This window comes from Pseudonaja textilis, chromosome 1 (assembly GCF_049901715.1).
Source record: "Pseudonaja textilis isolate UNSWEBS1 chromosome 1, rPseTex1.2, whole genome shotgun sequence".
NCBI classification, from domain to species: domain Eukaryota; kingdom Metazoa; phylum Chordata; class Lepidosauria; order Squamata; family Elapidae; genus Pseudonaja; species Pseudonaja textilis.
In genome coordinates, this window is record NC_141990.1 from 150,545,462 (window position 1) to 150,559,447 (window position 13,986).

Here is a 13,986-nt window from a genome sequence, read left to right on the forward strand (position 1 = left end):
ACACAGAATTGCTATCTAAAGCATGTTGTATTTATGGATGTCATAATTCCTTATGAATGATCTATAAAATGCACCCCCTACAATAAGCATAGTCCAATGTACTTGTACTATGAAATAAAGCATATACAAATGTAGAAATAAAATATATTCAAGGATGTTTAAAATAACAAAAATATTTTTGTAATTCAATAAGATCGCATTTCACAAAAGTGATGTTTTTAAAAGGCATTCTTTATCCGCCCCCAATTTCTGAATTTCATTATGCTTGTAGGTGAAATGAATTGCAATTTGAATACAAATTTTACAAATTAAAAAAAAGTACACCAATAAATAAGATCCCTTAGTTTTCCTTTGATAGGCATTGAATAATTAACCTATCAGCGAACCAAGAATGTGTCTGAAGATATTGTTTTCCGTTAGTCTTGTTTGGACAAATGTATTGTGTTGTCTCTAGAATGGCTTTTGGACATAGTCCAGAAACTACAGGTGGTTAAAAAAATGAATTTAATCTGGGACTAGATGATGTTCATATTGTATACCATCCCTACTTTGTGTGTATTGCTTCCAGCTTCTTTTAGAGTCAAGGGTTATGGTTTTGACCTCTAAGACTATCAGTGATTGATACCTTTTGGATGAAAAAGATTTTCATTTAAATGTTTGCAGGGTGGAAGTAGGACCATTTCCAGATATTTAAGAAAATAATACAAGGGTTTTGTTTTGCTTTTTAAATGTGAGATCCCTCTCTTGGGGTCTACATTGTCCTTTTTATCTGCTTCCCTAACTCACAATGGCAGGGAACCGCTGTCTGTTTTCAGCAATGCTAGCTAGAAGGGTCCAAAACAAGAGCTGCGGTTGCAAGCTGCTTATCTCTGACATAAAGGAAAGCCATCTAAGTCAATGTCAGTTAGCCTTGAAGGTAACAGAAGCATGATTTTACCTGTTTGCCTTTGAAAAAAATCAAGGGCAAGGCAATTTAGTTTGAGCCAAGGTGGTTTTAGAAATTCAATGAGTGTGTGTGTGTGTGGTGGGGGGAATCTAGTCTCAAGGCTCGCTAATGCTTCATTTTTTGGCAGAACGGGATGAAAATGACAGTATTGATAGATGCTTTATAGAAAATTAGCTCTACTCACCTTCAGCTTCACCACTTTTAAGACAAAGGTATCAGGGCTGAAGAAGGCACAGTCGTCTTGAAAGTATCCAACAAAGGATAGCTCTTATTCCAACTTAAAAATATGAGCTTTCAGAGTTTAAAAAGTAAGCTTAAGTCCACAGCCCAAATCACTTCATCAAAACAAATCTTGTTTTGATGTAATTGTTGTACAGTCCCCTGATTTGTTTTCCTGCACTGAAATAAAACTGTAAATCTGCTTTGATAGGTTAATTAAAATGAAGCTTCATCAAAGCAAAACACATCTTTGAAGCTTTGCAGCAGTCTAATAGCTTCTCTCTAGTGTATGTTCTAAAGTCATATATATAAAAAAGATACTTCTGTTTGTGATTTTTTTTCCTCAAATTTGAAGGGTAGCTTCTAGAGCAAGAACCATTCTGATAATGGACTCTTGATATAGAATCTTTTCCCCCAGATAGTTTTGCAGTTTCTATGGAATCTTCAGTGCAGTCATTCAATTGTGAAGTCATCAGGACTGTAGCTGAAACTGGTAGTTCCAGCTTGGAACTAGTGAAAGGTGAAACATAGTTCCACCTTGACATGCATAGATTCACCTTGACATGCAATTCATAGGGACAAGTTGAAATTAAAGAGAACTCCCAAGATATACACTTACTTCTTTGAAGGAAAAGCTACTTCGTCACTTCAATCTGTCCAACAATCACTTGGTTACAAAATCTGCTAGCTATGGGTTCCACTTCCATTTCCCAGCCTTCATTCAGTTCATCATTGCTGTGGAATGGCATATGGAAAGTATCTCCTGATTAAGAGAAAGGACAGATAGAAGTGAGGCTTATGTTCATATGGACTAGACCACGTTCCAGATCTCTGGTAACCACCCCCAATGATTTCAAGATTGTGATTGAATTGTGTAGATTTGTTTTTTTCATTCCTGTCTGGATGGATTGGTGTTTATTTTTTGTCATTTTCACAAATTTTTATTCTTCATTTTTGTTTATTGGCGCATTTCTTATTTTTAGTGTTTTTATTTAGTAGTAAATACCCTATTCAAAAATTGTGGTATCAGACAAAAAACTTGCATGGTCATCTCCTGATTGCTATCCTGCTCAGAAAATTGGAACCATCATAATACTTGGGTTTCCTCTTCCAACCCATTTAGTCATAGTATCCCAATGTCAAGAATTTTCCTAGAATCAACATGGTACCAGACTACGGTTTTGATCACTGATAAGGACACCAAGGTTATTTTTGTGAAATATCCTGGTAGGAAACCAAGCTGACATGGATCGAGATGAAGCAAGGAACCTGCCATTCACAAAGGGAAATGTTCACATGTGCCACATTGTCAATTTATGTATTAAAATCATTCAAGTGTCTTAATAAAATAGTTCTAACCAGCTATCCAAAGCATACAACGGATAAGGCAAATAACCTTGCCTAGAATAAGAGAATCAAAAGAGTTTGCTAAGCAAGCAAAAGTGCAGGGTATCATGCACCTTAAGTAAGAACAGAAATGAGAGTAATTTATGAACTAAGAGCTTAAATTTGGCACAAATATGTCATTTGTTAAGAGGAAAATTCCAGCAAATCAAAGGTGTATTTAATTTCCTCTAGTCTGCTGAAATTCTTACTATGAATAATACATGGGTTTCTTTTTAATTCCTTATTCACAAACACTTCTGCCTCTAATGAAATCTAATATATAAATTTAATTATACATATTTGGTCATTGTTTTCTCCATTGTTTATGTCACTACAATCACATTGGAAAAGCAGATGGACTCATTCTTTGTAGGCCCTATAATGGAGGGTATTCAGAATAGAGGAGAAAGATTTGACCTTTTTGGGCAAAGAGAGACAGAAAGGAAAATGCTGATCCCCCCACCCCCACCCCCTTAGTGCTCTGACAAAAGTAGACAGGTCCAGCTGGATTCAATCGTGGATTACTATCAAAAGGAAGAAATCTCTTTGTACCAAGCTCCTTTGCCAGCCTTAGCTAACACAATCTGCCATGAAATGTAGGGCTTCAGGTAGCAGGCTCATAAATAATTCTTTCTGTGATCCTAGAGCAAATATTGGCATGCAAAGTATGGATGCTGTTACTGAGGTTTGGTTTCTTCTAAAATGTCTGCAGGATTTAATGTAAGGCCCAAAGGAAATCTTCTAACTAAAAGTTATAGTAGTAGCTGATGTTTTGTTTTCTAATATATTTTCTCCTTCCTCCCTCCCTCCCTCCCTCCCTCTGTTTAATAATAATTTTAAAAGTCATTCTGAATGAATGAATGAATAGTCAAGTGAATTAAAAATAAAACCATGTCAGATATATGCATTGGGCCAAATAAAATACAAATTATACTGAAAATAAATTCCTTAACTATTCATGCTTTTCTTGACTGCAATCAATCATACACATGGTATTAACCATTTTTACTATTTGTTTCCCAGAATGCTCAAGCCAGCTATGATTTTAGCAGTAATGATCCATATCCATATCCCCGCTATACAGATGATTGGTTTAACAGGTAAGAAATTGATTCAAATCCTTGCTTGTCAGGAATTTTTCACTCTACTCAGACTTTTACTGACCTGGAAGAATGGTTCATGACCACTGTTCCATAACCTCTACAAACTTCATATTTTATGAAATCAACATTAAAGTCAAGATTCTTAGACTCATTATCATGTGGCTTTTAGCTTTGCTTGTGGTCTGAATTCAGCTAGTGTGAATTTTGAGCATTATACCTTAACAAATGGAGTGAATTCAGCTAGTATGGCTTAATTAACAACTCATGGCTTGATGTCTATGGAGACTCTCAGTCATCCAGGTCATGGTTGTCTCAAGGGTGCTTATTCAAAAGGCAACTAGGGCTGTGTTTTTTACTTGAGGAAGAAGCCATTTCACTGCTCATTCAAGAAGCTTCATCTGACTGGATGGTGGTGGTGGAGGGAATGGGTGAAATCGCTAGTTCAAACAACTCATTATTTGAGAACTCATGTCTTACTGCTATGTGTTAATCCAGTCAATATTTCAATTTCATGTAGGTGCTGGAGACTAAAAGTTCATATATTTCTTTCCTTTCTAAAAAAAACCACCAAGTTATTAGGAAAAATAGATCCTCAGGTGATTTGATATTCATGGTAAGAACTGAAACCAGATATTGCCCTACAGCATTGGTATGATGAGAAAAAAAGCAGCATTTGTGCCTTCAGTACATAAAACTTTGGGCTTGCCTAGGAAAGTCTGTAGCCAAGGACCTCCCTTTTTGCAAAAAGAAAAAAAGAAAAGGCACAAATGAGCCAACATTCTCACATGGAATACTTGGGTCAGATCTATGCCTGCAATCAATTTTAATTTCTGTATTGAGCCCAGTCTCAATACAGCCCAGTTTACTCTTGAATTTTATCAGGCTGCCGAGGTAAGAAGCATTCGATCTATAATTGCTTATAAGGTAAGAACACTAAAAGGGAGTCTATGGATTCAGGCTTCATTGGAATCTCAATCCTAGGTTTCTAAGCATTCTGGGAAGGCACATTAATTTTACTTGGCACTCTTTCTATAAAATCCACTTAACCTAATTGGACCAAGCTCATATTATCCTTTCTTTCCTTTAAAAAAGAAATCTTCTATCAAAGTAATATACACTTAGAAACATCATCTTGTAGCATGGATATTTTTCCCCAGGTATATCACCTATATCACCAGGCTTGAAATTTTGGGCTTGGACAACCTTGAACTATGCCACCAATGGTTGGACTTAAGTATAGTACACAAAATTATCTGCTACAATGTTCTACCAGTCAATGATTACTTCAGCTTCAACCATAACAATACAAGAGCACACAACAGATACAAACTCAATGTTAACCGCTCCAAACTTGATTGCAGAAAGTATGACTTCAGCAACAGAGTGGTCAATGCCTGGAATGCACTACCAGACTCTGTTGTTACATCCTCTAACCCGCACTCCTTTAACCTCAAACTATCCACTATTGACCTCACCCCATTCCTAAGAGGTCTGTAAGGGGTACGCATAAGCGCACAATTGTGCCTACCGTCCCTGTCCTATTGGCCCCATTTATTCGTACTTATTTACTGTATTCTTACTCATGTTTATACATATACCTATTATCTTGTAAGCAATTGACAAATCAAATAAATAAATAAAATAAAAAATAAATCAGAAGCTTACAAGCCAACAGGATCTTTGCCTTCAAGAGAAGGTGCCAGGAACCTATTCGATTCATTCATTAATTCATCCTGTCACATATTGCAGAAAGAATGGAAACTTTTTTTTCATTTTCAGGCAGCATTTAGTGGAGAATTGCTCAGAGGTGGTGGCTAAAGGCCAAATTAATTAGCAATTGTATAGATATTGTATTGTTTTTAATCAATCTCCTACGGAGAAAAGGAGTTAAACATTTTTTTATCTATTGAAGTTCTGATCTTGTTACTCTTATGGGAGAAAAGGTAATGTTTACATGAATGTATGCTTTCTTTTCCATGAAAGTAATCAAAAACATTAAGCAGATATGGACAACCTGATCTCCTTCACCTGATTTAGATTACAGATTCAGCAATCTTATATACCATTGAGCATGCTGATTGTGGGAAATTAAAGTCTAAAATATCTGGAGGGCACCAGATTGCTGGTGCTAGTCTGGATTTTGCAGCCCAGATCTGATAGTTTTAACAAAATGTGGTTTTGGATCAATCAGTCTTTTTGTAGTCTAGCTTAGGATGTAACTTTTTAAAATGACAAGTGATTCCATGAGGCTATTAACTGGTGTCCTAAGGCAAATGGAACTCAATATTTTTCTACTATTGTATAGAACTGCTGGGCTGAAAAAAAAAATATTGGGTAGGGCTACAGGACTTCATGACCACCAGATGATAGAAAAGAGATACAGTACAAAAAGACCTAACTCTTTCCTGTCATCCTATGGTCATATAAATCTTTACAGCCCAGAAATGACTAAACTTAAAAATACAAATGATTTGTGCAGTGTCTTTGATTGCAATGATAGAATATTTGTTTTCTAATATTTATCTTGCAATGGTTCAAGAGCTTCTCTCATGGATTCATTTGTGTGAGATGGCAAACATTTTGGTGCACTGGAAAATATCAAAAGATAAATTCCCACTCGGAGAGTCATTAAAATGAACCTTGTCAGATGTCAATGGGGCTTCTTTTTAAGTAGCATGCTTAATATTACACTGTTAATTCAGTGGGGAAAGTATGAGAGAAGAGTAATATTTCTCTAACACCATAATCAATTCTACTATAAGGGAAGTCAGAATTATAAATGAAGTTAGTAATTTGCTCCTTGGTCTGAAATGTCTTTTTTATTTTGGGTCCTATACAATGTTTATGATTGATTTCCCAGACATGGGTTCCATTTAAGTGGTTTTTATAAGGGAAAAAATGATTTTCTTTTTTACATTGACTCATGCCTGCTTTGAAAATTGGTGAATGAATTCTATCACTTGTAGTTTCCCCCAATTGTACAATACCCCAAAGGTGCTTTTTCAAGAGACAACTGGACTTTCTTGTTTTTCTTTAAAGATGTTTCACTTCTCATCCAAGAAGCTTCTTCAGCTCCATAGACATTTAGCTATGTACTTTGGAATTAACATCCTTTGAATGGTGGAGGAGTATGAATGGGTTTCCAGAAAAATTGCAAACTACAGGAACCCTTTGCACTTTGGTTTGAGATGTAGACAGCACAGACTCATCTTCATAGCCTATGTTCAACAGTGAAGGGACACAGGGCAGAAAACAATCTGCAGAAAGCATCGCTCCATAACACAGTCCATTCAGCAGTTCCAAGAAGGCTCCACACCCATTTGCACTACTCAAGTGATGCAGAGGACACAGATAAACCTCCAAGTGGCCTCAATGACTCTCTAAAATAATGCAAATGATCAGCTTTCTGCAAGGAATATAAATCTTCCCATTCCCCTACCATCCATTCAGAGCTAAAGACGTTTCTTGGATAAGAAGTGAAACATCTTCAAAGAAAAACCAGGTGCTTTTCCTGAAAAAGCACCTTTGGGATTATCACGACCTGAAAGACTGAGAATCTCCATAGACAATATCACAAATATGTTCATGTCTGCTTGAAGATGACAGGACACCTGACAGGTAACTAATACGTTGCAATTAATTAAAAAAGAAGAAGAGTGCAAATGTTCAGAAGTCTTCAGGTTTCTGCATTCTGGTAAAACATCTCAGTTCACTAAGTGAAATTCCTTTATAAGCCAAAGTCTTAAATTTAGTAAAGAACAATTGGTTTTATGTTTTTTATTTCTAACCAAGCAACTCACCTTTCTGAATTTCTCAGAGAAATCAGTCATATATTAGGCAAATCCTTTTTGGCTCATGTTTTCCTATGATATTGCAAGCTCTACTGATTTGGTCTTTGAGAGAGATGGGTGGTGCGCGCATGCGCACGCACACACACACACACACACACATATATATATAATTACTTAAGTTAAATACAGTTAAAACAGTTACAACTTATGTCCTTGTTGTTATTTAATCAATTTCAATGAACTATACATTATTCTTTTATCCTGGGTCTTCCATGGAGTTCCAATTCAAACACTAGAGAGACCCACTCCTATTGACAGCACCAACATGTTAGGGAGATGGAGATAGATATCGGGGGGATGGCGGGGGCTATGCTGGGTTTTTTTTTTCTTGTCTCTATCTTTTCTCCAGGAATTCCATTGATGAAATCAAACTATCCACCTGATAATCCAAATGTATTGGTCTTTTTCCCATTTTATTTTCTCTCCTATTCCAGACTCACTCCTTTAACAGAACTGAGATTTCTCTGTTTTTATACCTAATGTGTCACATACTAAAAATTAACTGATATGGCCATCCAGGGACATCCATGAGAGAAATAAAAAAAAGTGAAGATGACCGCTGTTATGCTATAAAGCTGCATTCCTTTTTAATATGCATGTGACATTTGATTAAAAAGGCGGGGCTTTGATAGCTTAATAGCAAACACCTCCTTGGTTTTTTACTCCCCCTGCAGATGCCCTTAGGGTCATATAAAACAAATCATCTTGCCTAAGCCAACTTTGAAGGCTGCGTGCACCACTTTTCTTCTATTTAATTATTTGCAATTGGCATTGGTGAAACAGAAAACCAATGTTGACTGGGTAGCTCTTAATATTAAACATGAGGCAGTAGCAATAGCAATAGCACTTAGATTTATATACCATTTTACAGAGCTTTACAGCCCTCTCTAAGCGGTTTACAGAGTCAGCATATTGCCTCCAACAATTTGGGTCCTCATTTTACCGATCTCAGAGGGATGGAAGGCTAAGTCAACCTTGAGCCTGGTGAGATTTGAACTGCCAAATTTCAGGCAGCCGGCAGGCAGCAGAAGTAGCCTGCAGTACTGCACTCTAACCACTGCGCCACTGTGGCTCTTGTATTGAATTCTTAGTAGTTGAACTATAGAGACAATAAAGTTTTTCAATACTATCTAATGCTTTCTAAGATATGAATGTGGAAAACAGATCTGCGGTTTGAATTTAAAACAATATGTAAAATAATAATAATAATAATAATAATAATAGTTGTTGTTGTTGTTGTTGTTGTTGCCTTCAAATCAGTCTTTACTTCTGGTACTATACTGATAAATTCATGCAGATTTCTTAGCAATATTTTTTCAGAAGTGTTTTGCCCCTTCTTCTTCCTAGAGTTAAGAAACAATGACTGGCCCAGTCATCCAACTTGCTTCAGACCTGAGGCAGGATTAAAGCTCATGGTCTCCTGATTATGTGATTTTATCCAGTATCTTGTTGTTTTGGTGCCTTTAAATCAATGTTGACTCCTGGAGATTGCCTGGAAAGGTCCCACAAGTTTCCTGGGCAAGATTTTTTTAGCCCTAGTAAGCATACAGGTTTCCCTTGTATGCTTACTAGGACTAAAAATGTGTGACTGGCCCAAAGTCACCCAGGTGGCTTTGGGCCTAATGCAGGACCAGAACTCACAGTCTCCCAGTTTTTAGCCTGATGAATTAATCAGCACACTAAACCAGCTCTCTTATCCATTACACAAAACAAATTTTTATGTAAGACAATATGTAACACTAGAAAGTGCCTCATATTTGAACACAGGCCACAAATACCGAACAATAGATGCCTAGCAACACAGGATCTCTGGCTGTTCCTTTAATGCTATTTTCAACAAACCCCCCATTACTGAGGGAAATTTTGCTCCCAGAGCAAACTTTGAATGTTGGAAAAGAAAATAGATCTAATGGAAATTAAAATAAAACCAAATAAACAAATGATACCAGAGAAAATGTGCATGTCTTATCAGAACAATATCGCTTTCATGAACAGGTTGAATTTGTAAATCAGCAGGGGTGCTTTTTAAGAATGCTTTGATTAAGCTCAGTGAAAATAAACATTTGTCTTTCCTGAGTCAAGTCCAATGGGAAAAAAACATTAAAACACAGACTGCACAGTCAGAAATATGCCTGTGTTTTTCCTTGACAGATTATTAGACTGCACTTCAGCAGTGACAATGGGCACATCAATTTTCAAGCAGAATAAATATATGGTAGCCTGGTGGTAAAAGCTAGTTGTGAACACCATTCAGTTTATACCCTACTTATGATCAAAATATTGGTACAGCACTGACTCCAAGAAGTAAGGGATGATAGAATATTACGTCCTGAGACACAAAGACATTCTCACTCCAAGATAAACCTAGGCAAGATACTTCCCTCATGTTTTTCTATTTCTGTGCCTGATCTGTTCTCTTCTCTGTACCAGCATCTCTTCTCTTCTGTCAACTACCATCACTCCTTTATTGGATAGCAAAGCTTGGTTTCCTTTCCTTTCCTTTCTCCATATTTATCTAGAAAATATTTAGTCATCACATCTTTATCAGAAAGAATGAAAAGATACTGGGAGCCAGTGAAACAACAGACAATATGTCTGTCAGAATATCTCAATTTATACATTGATTTTTTTTCTCCCCTCTGCATGTTTCTGAAAGGAAGTACAAATGGGAGAATGGTCAGCCCTTGACAAATACCCACTTGATACTGAATTGTGAGACGTGCACACATAGCTACAGACACTATAATTCTATTGCAGTTTTGTAAGCTATGGATTCTTCAATTTCACTTCCAGAGAATAATTGATTGTCCAATAATTGTAGCTATTGTTTCTACTGTACAGAGTGGCACAGTACAATTCTCCATGATGGCTTCTATCTGAGTTTCTGTGTCAGTCATCATTGCTTTCTCATTATTGTTTTCTTGATTCATTGAATGAGCTTTACTTTCTTCTGCTTTGGCCTCTGGTTAGAATTCAACCAGGAACCTTCTAAATTGCTTTAAGCCAAACTTGGTAATTTGGATGATTTCCAAACTCATAATTCTTCAAAGCATTTGGAAGGAGTTGCTCCATTTCTTCTTCGTCTGTCAGAAACTGGATAGCAATCTAGACTGTTGCTTTTTACAAGGAATACTTAAAATGATATGTGGTTATAGACAAAGGAGCATGCCTCTTGATGTCTATAGAGATTCTCAATCATCCAGGTCATGGTTGTCCCAAAGGAGCTTTTTCCAATAGGCAACATTACTTCCTTGTTTTTTGCTTTGAAAACTATTTCAAAGTTCAGAACTGAAGAAGCTTCTTGGATGAGAAGCGAAATATTTTTTCAAAGAAAAACCCAAGAGCCCAGTTGTCTTTTGGAAAAAGCATCTACGGTGCATTCCTCTTAATGCTTCCATGAGCTTTGATTACAATTTCTATCTTTCTCCACAGTCATGGAACCAGATGTGCTGGAGAAGTGTCAGCTGCAGCAAACAACAATATCTGTGGAGTTGGAGTGGCTTATAATTCGAAAGTAGCAGGTAAGGCTTAAAATAGATATTTTCTTCCCTAGCCACATTACTGTTTTATTAAAAAGAAAAAAAGGATGTATGAGAAGTAGATTATTTGCAGTATAAATTTCCCAGCATGTTATACTTGGGGGGGAAAATTAATGTATATACATTTGTCTTTTGGATATATAGAATTGGCCTCTTTCTTGGCTTCCCTTCCTATCTGAGTTTTTATTGATATCTTGTTGAATTATGTATTTGAAACCATAAAATACTAATAACAGATAGTCCTTGGCAGGAAGCTCATCTGATAAAGAGGTTGACCACAGGCCTTTAAGATGGAGACAAGTGGATGGAGACTCCTGCTACAGGAATGCTATTGATTATTGTTGTTGGCATTGATTCTTTGTTGCTATTATTTTTGTTAATATTTTATCATTTTAGAATTGTGTTGGTATGTTTAATTTCTTATACTTATTCATGTGTACAATGACTACAAACTATTCACAGTTTGTATGCAATAGGAATATGTTAGAATAGGAAGGAAGGAAGGAAGGAAGGAAAGAAAGGTTAAGATTGTTCTCTCAGAGTGGTAGCATGAACAATATTAGATTTGCCAAAAGTCTTTTGGGGAATTAAATTTTTGGTAGAGACCAACAATGTAATGAATTAGATTATAGTTGAGATCTAGCACCATCAAGTGGTCATTGAAATATTGGTGAAAACGTCAGTAACTCAAATCCAGGAAGGTTGCATATTATTCTTCACTTTTTAAACCTGTAGGTTTCAATAATGTCTTGGGAAAAAATGGAAAGAGTCATTTCAGATTTTATTTTAGAAAAAATTCTAAAACTTTTATTTTGGAAAGGAAGCAAATTAGAGGAGGGAACTGGAAAAATACTTCTCTTTGATGACTTTGTTTACCTTAAGGATTTTTTTTTTAAATCTAGCTGAGGAATTGTAACATTATAGTTCATTTCAGATATTGCTGTCTAGAATTTTTCACTGTAACTTATCAGGTCCTTCAAATATCAGTTGACAAGAACAAGATAATCAGAACAGAAACTTGGGCTGTTATTCATACTGGTATTAAGATGAAAGAGTTAACTTGGTATTTTATGTAATCTATTTGATCTAATAATTTTAATAAAAACCTTTTGTTTCAACTTTTTAACTTTCTATCTACTGACATGTACATTTTCTATTTAGATACATGAAATCAAAATTTCCTTAAGTTTGGGTGAATTAGGTTTGGGTCTACAATATTGAACTTGCAAAAATTAATCTTGCATTCCAAAACTGTTCACATTTTTCATGAAAGAATCACTGCATTTACATTTACTTTATCCTGGATTTTAATCATGTTTTGTGGCAGGAAAAAAAATCAAATCATGGTTTGAATTTTTATGCCAGATTTTTTTTTTAAAAAAAGAGATGTTCTAGGCTTTAAATTCTGAGTGTTGAAATCCCCTGCTGAGAAATATTATTATAAGTTTCTTGTTTGATTTCAATTTTTTAAAATCTCTCTTTCTCCTTAATCTCTCCTTCTTTCTTTTTCTCCTCATCAATATATATTGATGGAACCTGTAGGTATCCGAATGTTGGATCAGCCATTTATGACTGATATTATAGAGGCTTCTTCTATCAGTCACATGCCTCAAGTAATTGATATCTATAGTGCTAGCTGGGGTCCCACTGATAATGGCAAAACTGTGGATGGGCCAAGAGAACTGACCTTACAAGCCATGGCAGATGGAGTGAATAAGGTAGTGCTTTGTTTTATGTTTTCCCACCCATACTATCATACTTCAATGAAAGTTACTTATATTATAGAAGATAATGAATTGCTTGTAAACATTACCAGAAGACCTCTCTTTTGAAGGACAGGTGAAAGTATAATAAATTATCAATACAAAAATCCGTTGTTCCGGTTCAATGATAATAGGGCATACAAGACAGAGATGGTATTCAGCAGATTCTGACCAGTTCTGGAGAACCAGTAGCATAAATTTTGAGTAGTTCAGAAAACAGGCAAATAGCATCTCTGAATGGCCCCACCTCCATCTATTCTCTGCCTCCCAAGTCCCAGCTGATCGGCTGGCTCTTCTTTTGTTGCCCTGCACAGGAGAACGGAACTGGAAAGCAGCTTAGTGGGGTGGGGAGGGAATGGGATTTTTGCAGTAACTTTCCCCTGCCATGCCCGCCAAGCCAAGCCACGGCCACCAAGTCATGCCCACAGAACTAGTAGTAAACATTTTTGAATCCCACCACTGATACAAGAGTTAAATGGTGGCTGATACAATGAGTACCACTTGGAGATTTTTGCTATCTGGATACTTACACATCATAAAGCAGGAAATTGTTAGTAGGCTTGATAGTTTGTTTTCCCACATATATCTTTAATGGGAGAGGAAGTGCTGCAGCAAGCTGAGATTTCAACAAAATGTTGAAATGTGCCTGACTGTGACATCATGATGCTAGCTCCAACATCACAATGCATTTATAAAAGTGGCAAAGCTCCTGTGACATCATTGCAATGCTTGTCCCATCATTTGTCCCTTCTTGCCCGGTAGACATCCATATGTATAAATATAAATATACACATAAAATGCAAGAGGAAGCAAGCAAGACTATATTCACACGCTTGAGATTGGCCTCCATTGGCCAGCTATTTAATTCAAGGGAAAAGCACAGGGCTGTTCCTTATTGACGCGGGTTTTCTAATTACATGAGAGAAGCTTTGGACCTTTGGCATTCATGTAGTTTGCAGATACACTGTAAGTACTGCTGAGAAAAAAGAAAACATTTCATTATACAACAAATGGGTAAGCTGGACAATTTGTTCCTACCTTATTTATTCATTCATTCATTCATTTATTTATTGGCTTTTTCCTCTTATAAATATATGGTGATGATGTTCACAACAACATCATGAAGGATCAGCCTCAGGGCTTATTTAAGGAATTCATAGAATTACAGAGTTGGAAGGG

At 36.2% G+C, this 13,986-nt stretch overlaps 1 protein-coding gene across 1 annotated transcript in view; it reads left to right on the forward strand.

The window, feature by feature from the left end:
- Positions 1 to 13,986, forward strand: part of PCSK2 (proprotein convertase subtilisin/kexin type 2) — a 105,075-nt gene that overhangs the window by 60,884 nt on the left and 30,205 nt on the right. The window contains exons 6-8 of the mRNA XM_087919281.1: positions 3,575 to 3,651; positions 10,938 to 11,026; positions 12,587 to 12,762. Coding sequence (XP_087775407.1) covers positions 3,575 to 3,651; positions 10,938 to 11,026; positions 12,587 to 12,762 — 342 coding nt within the window. The remainder of the gene's footprint in view (positions 1 to 3,574; positions 3,652 to 10,937; positions 11,027 to 12,586; positions 12,763 to 13,986) is intronic.